Here is a 13,809-nt window from a genome sequence, read left to right on the forward strand (position 1 = left end):
TGGCAGTTCATGTGTCGGGATGATCCAGTTTTGTATTTATGTTTGTTTTATCTGAACAGACTTGTGCCAGCAAAGAAGGCTGCTGCCTCTGATCCTTCACATACTCAAAGTATCTGCAGCATTCATTACGAAAAACAAATTCAGACCTGTAGAATATCAGATAATGTATTATGTGCTTGATTCTTAAAGGTTGGGATGCTGATAGAAGGGTAAATAAAAATGGTATTCAATCATTTGTCAATGAACTCTGTTTTCTTGATCCTGTCCTGACTGGAAATCCAAATTAAACATTTTATCAGCACTCACAGCTGTGATATTGTCAGACTCAGACTTTGATGCCCTGACAGCTGTCATTTATATTTTTATGAGGTGCACTTGAACGCACCCTGAAGTCCCAGTCCACGGACATTACCTTTGCCTCACAAAGTGCTGTAGAATTGAGAGTTTAAGACGTGCACCTGAATGCACCGTGAGTCTCTAGACTAGCACCCCCTCAACAACAGCAGCTTTACCTTCAGTCTGAGAGGAGGATGCTCCTCTGTTCTCTGGAGCTCCTCCAGCATCTTCAACATCCACTGACACTGAGAGGGAAAGAGACACCATGTGTTATTGTTTCAATTTGACTTCATATTTGTTTCTCAAATGTGCCTGTGTTACATACTGTAGATTACATAGTTTATTCTTGGACAGATGATAAGTTAGAGTGTGATCTCCACCAATTAATCTTCATTTTTGGATACAATTATTTTGGACTGTGGTTGTTAAAAAAGTCTGTGAATAAAATCATTCAAACTATGAAACTAAAAAGACTGAGATAAACTATAAAGACAAGTGAGTAGATCTGTAGCACAGTAAAATTTCAACTCCTATTGATAAATCACTGAAATGTGACCAATCAGAAAAGAACATCTACTGCACTTTAACATAGAGTTAAGTTTACTGACATACAGTTACTCCTCACAGTTGGTCGTCATGTGTAGGCATCAGTCTGCTAATGATCTACTATAGTTCCATGTTTTGTCTGTTCAGAGAGCAAGTGTTGTACCAGGCACAGGGCACAGCCAGCTGCAATCTGCAGCGATAGTTTATGTCTCCTCTATTTGTCCTGCATGTTGTAAGCGAATCTGTCCAGTAAACACATGATCATCTAATAGAGTCGTCAGTGGACTTTCACTGCTGCTTGTAATTGTGTTTTTACGCATTTATTCCTCAGATGAGCAGACACAGACACACAGGAAGCAGAAAAGCTCCTCCTTGTTAATCATCACACAAGTCTGTGGACTTTTTAACCTCATCGTTGAAGAAAAAGCAACAACCTGTTTATCGAAGAAGACTTTTGTAAAGATCAGCTGTGTGATTATAAAACAGCTGGAGTACAGAGAGATGCCCTCTGAACAGTAAAGATACCTTTGATTAGAGGTCGACAGATTATGCAGTGGCGTCAAGATATTATTATCTTGACGCCACTGCAGCATCCACCAGGAAGTTGTTGCTGCCACCTTGAAAGACATTTGGGACCTTTGCAGGAGAGCTTTGAGGCTATGGGGCCGAGCGTTCTGTGGCATCACATCGGCTCTTGATGAGGGAATTGTGATATTGTTTTAATTATTCTCATTGTGTGAAGCACGTTGTGTTACTTTGAAACAGACTCTACTAATAATGTTCCCAATACATACATTAACTTTATGCACCCTGTGAACATGATGCTTACTGAAGGGGTTATTACAGTAGTTTCACAAACTGTCTGAAACTGATTTTGTGTTTCAGACTAAATATATAATCATAAGATCTTATAGTAAACTTTTTTAGAGCCTCTGAGACGGGCTTCTAACAACTGGAGGTGGTCTTAAATTTGGTTGTTGAACATAGATTTGTTTGAAAAATCTACATTATGTCATGTTAATGAAGAAAATGTAAGATATTTAAAGAAGGAAAGACTCCTGATGTCCCTGCAGAGAGCAGTCCTGTTGTTACTGCAGTCAAACAGCATCTCCAGCTCACATGCTGGGAGTCCTAAAATTCAGTAATTATTAATGTTCTAGATTATCACAGTGATGATTCTTGTTTGATTTTGTGTCCATGAAGCATATCATACTGGTTTAACTGCTCCTGAACAAACAGACTAACATCACAATATCTTATTGGTTATTTAAGGAATTGATAAAATACCACACTAATAATAAAACCATCCACATGAGTCGGTGACAGAAGAGTCTTAAACCAAAGAGTAACGTACAGAGAATAAATCAGGGATCAGTTGAATTCACTGAGCTTCTCTACTGAGACTCTGCTCCATCACAAGTATTGTGTCACCAGCTTCCACCGGCTGTCTTTTCTCAGGAAATATAGAGATATTAAACTGACTGACCTTCTGATTCTGAGCTGCTGTCTGACAGGTTCTGCAGCAGGTCCATCCTGGGTATCTCCTTCAGAACCTCCTTGGTCACCTTCACAGCTCCATGAAGTTCATAGTTTTTCACCATCAGGTCCACTGTTTTCAACGTGTCTGCATCCTCCAGTTTTGACTCTTTGATGGATTTGTAATTGTAGTTTTTCATGAAGTCACGATCCATCAGATACCATTTGAACTTCTTAAATTCTTTGATTTTTAAATCATCAAGAATATCCAAGAGGTCCACCTTCTTCCGTTTGGCTCCCTGTTAATAAAAGTCAGTATTATCAACCTGACAGAAAACTGTGACAGGAACATATCAGAGCATCAACAGGAGCTCTGATTGGTCGACACAGCAGTAGAGTCTGGCCAGTTAGAGCTCCTGCTGCTGCTGCGTGGGCCGGACTGAAAGTAACTGAAGTGATGCTCTGCTTACACGTCCTTCTGTCTCCAGATGTGAACAGCTGACAGTCTGTTCCATTTTCCATCAGCTTCTGTTCCACCAGCTGTTACTTCCTGAAATGAACACTGTACAAGAAAGATGAAAACATGAAACCACAACTTTAACATCAACACAAATAAAAGTGAAGATAGCTAAAGGGATATTCCGGTGTAAGTTTAATCCATGGTCTAACACACCGTGACATCGAGTGAGACCCCCTCAAGAGATCAAGTTTGCAGATGGCTAGCTTACGCAGTTTTAGCAACCTCTGAAATGTCCACATGACAACAATACATTGCAGTAGACGCCTCCAACAAGAAACCTCCATCAAAAAGCTACAAATAATGCTAAGAACAGCACCAAACTTCAGCAACAGTACAAATAGGGTCTCAGCACATAGTCCGGGGCATCAAACACCCGCTGGCTTAGCTGGATTGCAATTGTAAAGCGAACACAACTCACCACTCTCCTACAACAGCTTCCTGTTCCACCCAGAAGCGTTGATTACCGAGTGCAATTAGAAATGTTTAATGCCGTTCTTTTTTCCTGTCAGCTCTCAATGTGTTGCTTTCTTGAACCAGACGCAGAGATACCCCTTTCTCAACTCCAAACACTCTGGATGTTGTATTACAACCAAGTATGACGTCCGAATAAAATGTTGCTGCTTTTGTTGACTTTGTAAAGGTGATGACTTCGGCTATGAAGTACAGCTCTTCTTGCCGATAGTAGTGTAACAGAAGGATACTGCATGTGCTGCAACTGCCGTAGTCAAGGCCTTGACGGCTCCCTAGCTTGCACAGAGTGCAGAGGCGTACGTGCAAATATGTCGGCAAACTTGGATGAGAGCATGGATTTAATTTCTTTTGTTGTTGCCACAGAGTCAAATCTATAAATCATAAGAGATTTTTTGATGAATCTAAATACTATTTTCTAATGGAATATTAGAGAAACATAGCCACAGTCCTTTCTTTAATTTTGTCTTTTTGCTGATGTGTCAACAATGAACAATGCATTTTTAATCTGGCTTCATCCAATTTTCAGATTTTGTGTTTTGTTATATATGCAAATTATGGTACATTTTATGAAGAAATGCCTCATTTGCATATATGAACGTAAAATCTCAAAAACTTGCAATTCATTTTTCCTTTGGTATTGGGCTAGATTGACTGGCCTGATGGACCAGGGAGGAGGACACAAGTAAGTTCTGTGTTGAAAACATCTTGGATCCTATAACCGTGCTGCATTCTGCCTATTCTAGTTGTGATGGGCCCCAGAAATGAGGCAACATGTCTTCCCATCGTGTGAATTATGTCTAATGTGGAGAAATTCAACGATAAAAAAATCCTGTATTTATACCTGCAGATTCATATTTTCATATATTTTACGTAATGTAGAAACGTTTTGCTACATAATTCCTGGCTATGGGTGATATATCTGACTTCTACACAAGTGTTCTTACAGTAGCTCAAATATGCAATCTTCAGGTACCAATATGGGACTTTTATTGTTTAATTTCTCCACACTGGTGCAGTAAAAATGCGTGCTATCAAGTACAGGTGTAGTCTTAGATGTGTAAAAGTCAAATATACCATCAGTGGCCAGGAATTATTGAGCACAGTGCTTTCGCAGTAGCTCAAATATAATTTAATGTAACATATTTTATTTTAAATGTAGGTTCAAATTATAGCTTACGTTTCATGATACCTTTATTTTGAAAACCGAAAGTAAACTAGACGTCTCCCTCTTTCGCTCTCCTTTTTGACCAAAAACTCTAGTTTTTGTATTTCAAAACGAAAAGCAAATAACCAGCAGTTTTTTGTTTTTTAATACCTGTTTCTGAAAGGAAAATCGAATGACCAAAAGATACACGGACCAACGGACCTTTCTGGTTTCTGAATGTGTCAATTATACCAATAAAATAAACGGTTAAAACGAACCTTGGTCCTTGATAACTGACTCTATTTTTCTTTCTTCTCCATGGACGGTGATGTTGTGGTTTCTCTCTTATGACAAATGTAGCCTACTTATTGTAAGTTGCTTTTTACAAAAGCGTCTGCTAAATGTCCTGAATGTAAATGTAAATGTAAACGACTAACTCCACCTCTGCTCCTCTCAACATGGAGGATGATGTTTGTACCGGCGGGCGGCTGTTTGAACTCACAGCTGTGAGTTTGTAGAAATGAACGATGGAGCGGCAGACTGTTGCTGTTTCTAACGACAGCTTGTGTTAACGAGTCAGTCATTTTAAATGTGTTAATTACCTTCATCTGGAGGTTCACACGGATACGACTGTCTGCTCCACAACCATCAGAGGAGCTGACACTAAACTTTAAACAGGAAGTTAAAGTCAGGAAGTGAAAGAGTGGGATGACTGTTAAGCATGAATCATGTGTGGAATCTGATGACTTGTGTGTTTAAGGAGAATGTAAAGTTTAGGTGACCAGACGTCCCCGATCTCCCGGAACAGTCCCCGATTCAGCCGCCCTGTCTCCGGTTAAAACTGTCTCCGCAAAGGTCCTCGATTTGAATAGGAGAGAAAAAAGTTGTGCGCAGACTCAAACTCCAGTTACTACGGTAGCCAGCAAACTAACGTACTGACGTTGCGTGACGTCGCGGTACCCGGAATAAGCTGATAATAGTACAGTGCGCCTGTTTATCTGAACTGAAGCCACAATGCTAACGCCAAACTGTCACTGGTGTTGGTAAAGATGTAAACTACGCTGGAAGTAAAGTTTCTTGTGCTTCACTCGGATACAGACACGTCCTGTCCGAGTGGACTCTGTGCTGCTGTTGACTTTATTCATCCTGTTTAACATCTGAATCATCTCCTGCTGTCCCGCGAGGCTAATCAAGCTAACTCAGCAGGAAGTAGACGGGGCCGAACGTGAATACAATTTTCTCATTAAAAACACTGACTCGATAATTTCAAGTTTTGTAAACATGAATGTTGCAAGAGGGTTAATTTTTACCCACACAATCTTCTACACACTCACTGATCATGGCTGTAAAAGTGATCTAGGTTTGTGTTTGTGTGTGTGTGTTTATATAATAAGTTGCTGATATTCTTGCCCCCTTGTCTGAATATACAGACGACATGTTAGAAAAGGAGAACAAATTTCCTCCAGCGTAATAACTCACTCTCTACATAGTTTTGATAGCTGCTGAACTTCTTTATGTGTTCATTTATAAATCTGGGAATTACAACTGGGGGTCAGGACCGCCAGATGAAGTCAGATTAAATTGATAATAATTGTTGTTAGTGGTTTGTTTGACTGTGAAACACTTTACAGAAATGTTCTTGTCCTGTTCTTCTCCTTCTGGATTCAGAGGGACGTGGAGACCCAGACCACAGTCCACATCATCACCTAGTCACCTGAACTAACGACAGCGTGCTCGTTGTTTCTTCTCTCCTCTGCCACCAGCTTCTGCTCAGGAGGGAAATGTTGCTCTCTGGAGATGAAATCAAGCAGTTTGGTTTAGTCCTGGGGTCCGTTTCACAAAGCAGGTTCAACAAACTCTGAGTCTAACCCTGAACTCTGAGTTGATCTACTCTCAGATAGGAAACTCTGAGTTTTCAGTTCCAGAACAGCTGATTTGAGTTAGTTTGATCAACTCGGAGTAGTTTGACCTGGAGTTAAGCACGTGCACCACAAGTATAAAAAGACAGCATCAATGGAGCCCCGATTCGACAAGTCACCATGGCAACGGGGAAGAGGTGGGTTACATTTTTCAATCCACTGGAATTAGAAATATTAATGCGGTCATACGGTGAGTTTTTGCACACGTTTTTAAGAAGGAAGTGTAAAACCGCTGCAACAGCAAAAGAGAGGGAGACGGCGTGGGAGAACATTGCTGCTCGGGTCAATGCGTAAGTTTAAATGCAGTCCTTTGCAATCACAATAATATTACGAGGGAAACTTGAGTGGTAGTTTATTAATTTATTTCATTTAGGTGCAATCCTGCTGGGGAGAAGCGTACTTGGCAGCAGCTGAAGATGAAACATAAAAACATTGTTCAAACAGGTAAGACCTCGGCATAATCTCATGGGGGTACCTCATTTTGATCATGTTTTACATTGTAAGGTAAATATTAAGTGCCTGTTTGACTGTGCAGTTGTTTTATCCCCAACATAATGCTGTTTTCACACACAAATGTCTTCTCATTTATATCATATGCTGTTAAATAATTAAGCCTATTAAAACTAACACAGACTTCTACTCAGCCAACAGAAAGAAAGCAGATGCCCGTAAAACGGGTGGTGGCCCAGCACCGCCACCTCTAACGGAGGCAGAGGAGCTGAAAATGATAAAAATGGGTAATAGCCGTTTCAGGGCGAGGCACACTTTTCTGACCGCTCTGCATACAGTTGTCTTGCTCAAGTGCTCTGCATCTCCACCGTTGTATAAAAAACTCCCATTTGCAAAAAAAAAAAAAACGCAGCGCAACACACAATATCTGCTGGGATGTGAGAGCATGACTTTGGTTGGTAATGTTGGAAATGTAAGGACGGATTAGGTTGTGTATGTAAATGATGGACTGTGACGTGAAATGGTACCGCTCAAAAAGATAATTGGAAATGCAAGAACATCTATGCGCGGTCTTATAATCATCTCCCGACAAATATTTAATTCTCTGTGCAGTAATGCTGCACCTTCATCCACGGGATCATTATCAAAAGGACATGCCATGGTAGTGAAAATAGTCGCCACCTAATATAACTTTTAATGTAGGCCCACTGATTGATTTTTGCATTGATCAATGAGAACTAGACTACGCCAAAACTCGCCTGCTGACTGAATGAATGAGGAAATCAAATACCGTGTGTGGCTGAAAGAGGGCGGAGACAGAGAGAAACTCCAGGTTTGTTTAGAAAAACCTGGTCCCGACCAGGTTAGGTTCAGAGAGTATGTTACCATGGTAACTGACCGAGAGCTTAAGTTACCTCTCTGTGAAACAGGCTGGAGTTACCCCTCTTTCTCTGGTTTGAGTTACCTCCCTTTGTGAAACGGAAAACTCAGAGTTTCCCTCATTTCAGGGTTAACAGACTCAGAGTTTTCACTAAACCTGCTTTGTGAAACGGACCTCTGCTCGGTCTGAAAAGTGTCATGAGGTGTTTGTTGATCATGAAATGAACAAATGAAGATCGATTCATTGAAATGTCTGAGTTTTTTTCGTAGTTTCTTTTCAGGTGTTTAGAAAAAGTAAAGAGTACTGTGATTGATTAGTTGAAAGATGTTGAGACGGACTTTAAAGATGAAAATGAATCTAAATTAATGAGTACATCTTCAAAACTTTTTTCCCCTGCTTCCATCTCTGAGAAACCTCAGGAGGGGACACGGCCCCTCTGTTGGCTCTGGATCTGGACGGGCCGGCCGGTGTCAAACCTTTGGCAGCACCTTTGCAACCAGCACAACAACCCACTGCACTGTCGAGCCCCCGGGCACAGGAAGCTTTTCTCTGGGCACTTTTCATTCCGTACCTCAAACTTCACTGAGTTTTATAAGAATCAAACCCAAACATGACTTGAACCCACAACCTCAGGACTGCTGACCGGGCCTCTATCAGCCTGAACTACTGGATCTGACAGATGCTTTTTGCTTCTTCCAGCGCTGGTTTCTCCTGCTGAGCTAACAGGAGGACGAGAGCAAAGAGTCTCTCGGAGGTTTTCACTCCTTCTTCTGAGCAGCAGCTTTATAAAGAGTCAGGATTCAAACCCACAACCTCCAGAGCAGCTCATCAGAGAGCTGAACGTCCTGCTTTGAGCTTCTGCCTCTTTTATTTGAAGAGCTGTGTTCAAAGCTCAGACTGACTCCAGGACTGAAGTCACAGTGTCACAACTTCCTGCCAGTCCTCCAGCACACTGAGCTACCTGCTGCAGGTGTGTCAAGCTGTCAGTCACATTGTGCTTGTAGACACAATATATTTGTCTGTGTGATTTAGCTGCTGTGATAGAAACCAGAGGGCTTTGTGACTCTCCACACAGAGATGCAGTGTGTGTGTGCAGCCACCAGAGGGCGCTCTGCCCCTGCAGATATGTGTTGGGTCTGTTGGTGCTCTGCAGAGAGACAGCATGGACACCAACGAAGAAGAAGAAGATGGAGGAAGAGGACACACTGGAATGTGTTCACGTGTGTGTGTGTGTGTGTGTTGACGTCACAGTTGTGTTATCACACATTTGTTCTGTTTAAACTGCATCAAGGAGAAAAATCTTGGTGTGTGTTTCTGGGATCTTGTGAGAAAGTGAAGTATTGAATAGAAGTGTTGAGATGAATTAAAGGAAGACGTGAATAAAAGTGGAGAGTTTGTAGAAATGGCGGCTTGGTTTGTAATGAAAGGAGCGAGAGGCGGCTCAGACCCGGTGTCAACATCTGTCACCTCCTGCTGAACACCAACATCACTCGGACACACAGGAAAACATTCTTCATGTAGAACATCTGCTGAATTATCAACAAGGTCCAAATAATGCAGAATGAGTCAGAGACAGAGTTTCACACACTTTAGAAAGTGTCTCTAACTCAACAACTCACTAAACTGACACATTTGTTAAGGGAGTCTGGGGACTTTCTCCACGGGGACAAAGAAGGAGCCTATATTGTTCCTGTTTAGTGTCTTTGTAACATGTGACATGTTTAGATCAATAACATGTTTCTTCTTTCATAAATGGAGTGTAAATGGTGACATCAGTGTAAACAGTGTGTTCAAACAGCTGATCAATGTTGGCAGGTAAGACTTTAGCACTTTAGACACAGAAGCAGACAGGCTGGTACAGACATGCTGCCACAAACTGACACTTTTTACAAGGAGACAAACAACTTCAGCTGAAAGATTTAATGCTGAATTTACAACAAGGACACAATGACTTACAATCTGTCACACACACAGTTTCACTACGTTAGAAAGTTTGTTAGTTTAGTTTGTGATGTGTGAAAGTGTTTCAGTATTTCATCCGGCTCTCAGACTTCCAAACATCTTCAGCCAACCGGCTCAGACAGAGAAAGACTTTTCTCACAGCTGTTTAGTTTGACGGACCAGATTCAAATCCAACAAACGTCCTGAAAATACAGCCGGACTTCAACAGCCACAAAACACTGAGAGAAACACAATGATTGTCATTCAAATGTGTTTTCTTCTCATAGAATAATCAGACAGAAATGAAGAGATGTTGTGCAGTTTCTGACTCTGTCACTACGGACAGAATTACATGTGTTAACCAACACCATCAAACTTTTAGTTTCATCATTAGAAACACATGAAACAAGTCAGAGTGTTTCAGGTGGAGTGTCGAGTACATTTGATCAGATTTTACTGTCCATTTACAACTTTGTTCACAATGATTCTTTACAATTAAAGCTGCAGACGACTCAATGTTTTCTCTTTCTTACATTTCACTAATAGTTGTGGATTTTATTGGAACAAGAGCCAGAATTCAAAACAACACATGACAGAAAGTACAAGTCAACGCAATTTAATCCACAATTTAATGGAAGAAGAAGTTTCAAATGGAAATGAAGAATCTTTTCAATCACTTTGAATCATTTTGTACAAAGTTGACTGATGAATTTATTCCTAGAAGCTGAAAGATTGATGTGACTGTGATCCTGTACAGACTCAACTGTTCAGCACTGACAATGTTTCTGTGACAGGAGGAGACTCTGCACACTAAACACCACACAGACGCACTGAGGAACCAGAACTGGACCTGAAGAACCCAAATCCAGGATAAAGAGGTTCAGTGAATGTGGTGTTGAAGGTGTGGAGGTGGATCAGTGAGTCAGAGGAGACTCTGTAGAAGGACAGAGTGCCAGCAGGACAGTCCACATACACTGCTACTCTACCAGAGGAGGAGGAGGAGGAGGAGGAGGAGGAGGGGGAGGAGGAGGAGGAGATGTTTGTGTGTCTGTTATTGTGACAGACAAAGTAACGACCATCATCAAAGCACCACAGACTCCAGGACTGATCATTCTCTCCAAACCCACAGTCTTTACTGCCTCCTCTCCTTCTGATTCTTCTGTAACTCACTGATATAGAAACTCTTCCTCTCCACTCGACCTCCCAGTAACAGCGACCAGTCAGACCAGTTCTACACAGCAGCTGAGGATACAACCACTCAAACCTCTCTGGATGATCAGGATATGACTGATACTCCTCCACATGTGTCATCTTCCTGTTGTTGTCAGACAGTTTGATGAATCTGTCGACTGTGTTTGTGTCGACTGTGAGCTCACAGGAATCTGATGGAGAGAAAAAGACACAACACAGCTGCAGTTATTAATGTGTCATCAGTGTGATGATGACATCACAGATGTGAATGAGTGATGTCACAGTGTTTTGATGAATGACAGTAAAAAGACACTCACACTTCCTCAGACCTGGTGTCAACCATCGGACTCCAGCAGGCTCCACCCTGAAAGGAGGAGGGGGGTCAGAGCAGCACATCCTCTTTCAGCATGCAAACATGGACATGACATGACTCTCATACACAGAAACACAATCTGTCCATCAGGCTGCTTCTCCCTGTTCTCCCTGAACCTCTTCACCTCTGCCACTCTCCTCACACACTGAGAGTGAGCCACAGGATGTTGGTGTGTGTGAAAGAGGACCACAACATCTGAGAACACACACAAACCTCTTGTTGGATTTATCACTTCATCTTTATTTTATTGGATGTTGTTGCTGTTTCCTGTGGGCCACCTTACGCTTGCTGTTTGATCCAATGTCAACTTGTGACCAGGTTTCTATATTAGAGGACTTTTGGATTTGGACGTCAGAACTTTTGAGGTCCGATTCCTGTTTGAAGCTTGGAGGGCTTTTCTGAATCTCAGCTGCACAGTCTGCTTTTTGTTCTTGCTGTGTTTCTGCTGCTTTGTTTTACTGTGCAAAGAAACAAATACAATTTATACCTAATAAATCAATCAGAAAACATTGGACGTTGGTTCCCGACCTCTGCCACAGAACCAAGTGGAACCACAGGAATGACAGCTTGCTAACACTAGCAAATGTTAGCCAGGGTTAGCTAACATTAACTTGCATTAGCTAGCAGTAACTCTAGAAATAATTTACTATGTTAGCTTGCATCAGCTAATGTTTGCTAGCATTAGTTATTTTTGGCACAGGAATGACAGCTAGCTAACACTAGCAAACGTTGGCCAGGATTAGCTAACATTAACTTCTGTTAGCTAGCAGTAAGTAGACTTAGAATAGGATACAAGTTACCATTAGCTAACACTAGCAAACGTTAGCCAGGGTTAGTTAACATGAACTTGCGTTAGCTAGCATTAGTTATTTTTGGCACAGGAATGACAGCTAGCTAACACTAGCAAACGTTAGGCAGGGTTAGCTAACATTAACTTGCGTTAGCAGGCAGTAACTAGACTTAGAATAGGATACAAGTTACCGTTAGCGTTAGCTAACACTAGAAAACGTTAGCCAGGGTTAGCTAACATTAAATTGCGTTAGCTAGCAGTAACTAGACTTTGAATAGGATACAAGTTACCATTAGCTAACACTAGCAAACGTTAGCCAGGGTTAGTTAACATTAATTTGCGTTAGCTAGCAGTAGCTCGACTTAGGATATGATACAAATAAGGGTTAGTGTTAGCTTGCGTTAGCTAGCAGTAACTAGTATAGAATATGATTCAAATCAAGTTGGAAATGATGTTTGGCAAGGAAATAATTTAGTATGTTAGCTTGCATTAGCTAATGTTAACTAGCATTAGTTATTTTTGGCAGCTAGCTAACACAAGCTAACACAAGTTATCGTTAGCTAACATTAGTTGGTGTTAGCTCACGTTAGCCAACATTAGCTCCTCTCGCTCGCTAGCGTTAGCTAACATTAGCTAGATGACAATTCCTTGCCAAATTCATTTCCAACTTGATTCGAATATTATTCTATAATATTCTATAGTAGTTACTGCTAGCTAATGCAAGCTAACGCTTAGCGTAAGTCAGTTACTGCTTGCGTTTACTAATGTACCAAGTACGAAGTTATGTTTGGCAAGGAAGTGCCAAGCTAGTGCCAAGCTAACGTTATAAAACGCTAGCTAACGCTAGCTAGTGTAAGCTATCTGTCATTCCTGTGCAAAAAATAGCTAATGCTAGCTAACACTGGCTAACGCAAGCTAAAATAGCAATCATTTCCTTGCCAAACATCATTTCAAACTTGATTTGAATCATATTCAAAGATGAGTTACTGCTAGCCAACGTTAGCTAACGCTCATATTCTACGACTTGTTTCTGCTAGCTAACCTTACTTAATGTGTCACATCGTGCCAATACAGACAACTAGCATAGGATATGATTCGAATCAAGTTGGAAATGATGTTTGGCAAGGAAGTGATTTACTATGTTAGCTAGCATTAGCTATTTTTGGCAGAGGAATGAAAGATAGCTAACACTAGCTAACGTAAGCCAGCGTTAGCTAATGTTAACTTGCGTTAGCTAGCAGTTACTAGTCTTTGAATATGATAGAAGTTAGCATTAGCGTTAGCTACCATTAGTTGGTGTTAGCTTGCGTTAGCTAACATTAGCTCCTCTTGCTAGCTAGCGTTAGCTAATTTCAGCTAGCTTGGCATTTCCTTGCCAAACATCATTTCCAACTTGATTTGAATGATATCCTAGGACTGGTTACTGCTAGCGTTATCTAACATAAGCTAGCAGAAACTCATCTTAGGACGTAATTCAAAGCAAGTTGTAAATGATGTAGGTGATGTTAGCTAATCCTAGCTAACGTTAGCTTGCGTTAGCTTGAAGTAACTAGACTTAGAATATAGCTTTTGTTAGCTTGCGTTAGCTGATGTTAGCTAGCATTAGGTTTTTTTGGCAAAGGACTGACAGATAGCCAACACTAGCTAATGTTAGCTAGCGTTAGCTAACGTTGGCTAACGCTAGCTTGCATTAGCTAGCAGGAACTATGCTTAGAATATGATTCAAGTTAGCGATAGCATCAGCTAATGTTCGTTAGCGTTAGCTAGCTTGG

At 41.1% G+C, this 13,809-nt stretch overlaps 1 protein-coding gene and 1 long non-coding RNA gene across 4 annotated transcripts in view; one reads left to right on the top strand and one right to left on the bottom strand.

Annotated features, from left to right (window-relative positions):
• Positions 1-5,270, bottom strand: part of LOC115576965 (NACHT, LRR and PYD domains-containing protein 3-like) — a 61,584-nt gene extending 56,314 nt beyond the window's left edge. Inside the window, exons 1-4 of the mRNA XM_030409688.1 lie at positions 5,241-5,270; positions 2,829-2,920; positions 2,369-2,657; positions 535-581 (exon numbers count right to left, since the gene is read on the bottom strand). Of these exons, the coding sequence (XP_030265548.1) occupies positions 535-581; positions 2,369-2,657; positions 2,829-2,873 (381 nt within the window). The 5' untranslated portion in view covers positions 2,874-2,920; positions 5,241-5,270. The remainder of the gene's footprint in view (positions 1-534; positions 582-2,368; positions 2,658-2,828; positions 2,921-5,240) is intronic.
• A 181-nt stretch (positions 5,271-5,451) lies between these two features.
• Positions 5,452-9,145, top strand: LOC115576703 (uncharacterized). 3 transcript variants are annotated; one of them, XR_003982911.1, is made up of 3 exons: positions 5,452-6,702; positions 6,786-6,856; positions 8,153-9,145. It is a non-coding gene; the product is annotated as an uncharacterized LOC115576703 (long non-coding RNA). The 3 variants fall into 3 exon arrangements; XR_003982912.1 differs by having other exon boundaries at positions 8,162-9,145; XR_003982910.1 differs by having other exon boundaries at positions 5,452-6,856.
• Positions 9,146-13,809: the final 4,664 nt, after the last annotated feature.

The sequence above is a fragment of the Sparus aurata genome, chromosome 24, assembly GCF_900880675.1.
Source record: "Sparus aurata chromosome 24, fSpaAur1.1, whole genome shotgun sequence".
Taxonomy (NCBI): Eukaryota; Metazoa; Chordata; class Actinopteri; order Spariformes; family Sparidae; genus Sparus; species Sparus aurata.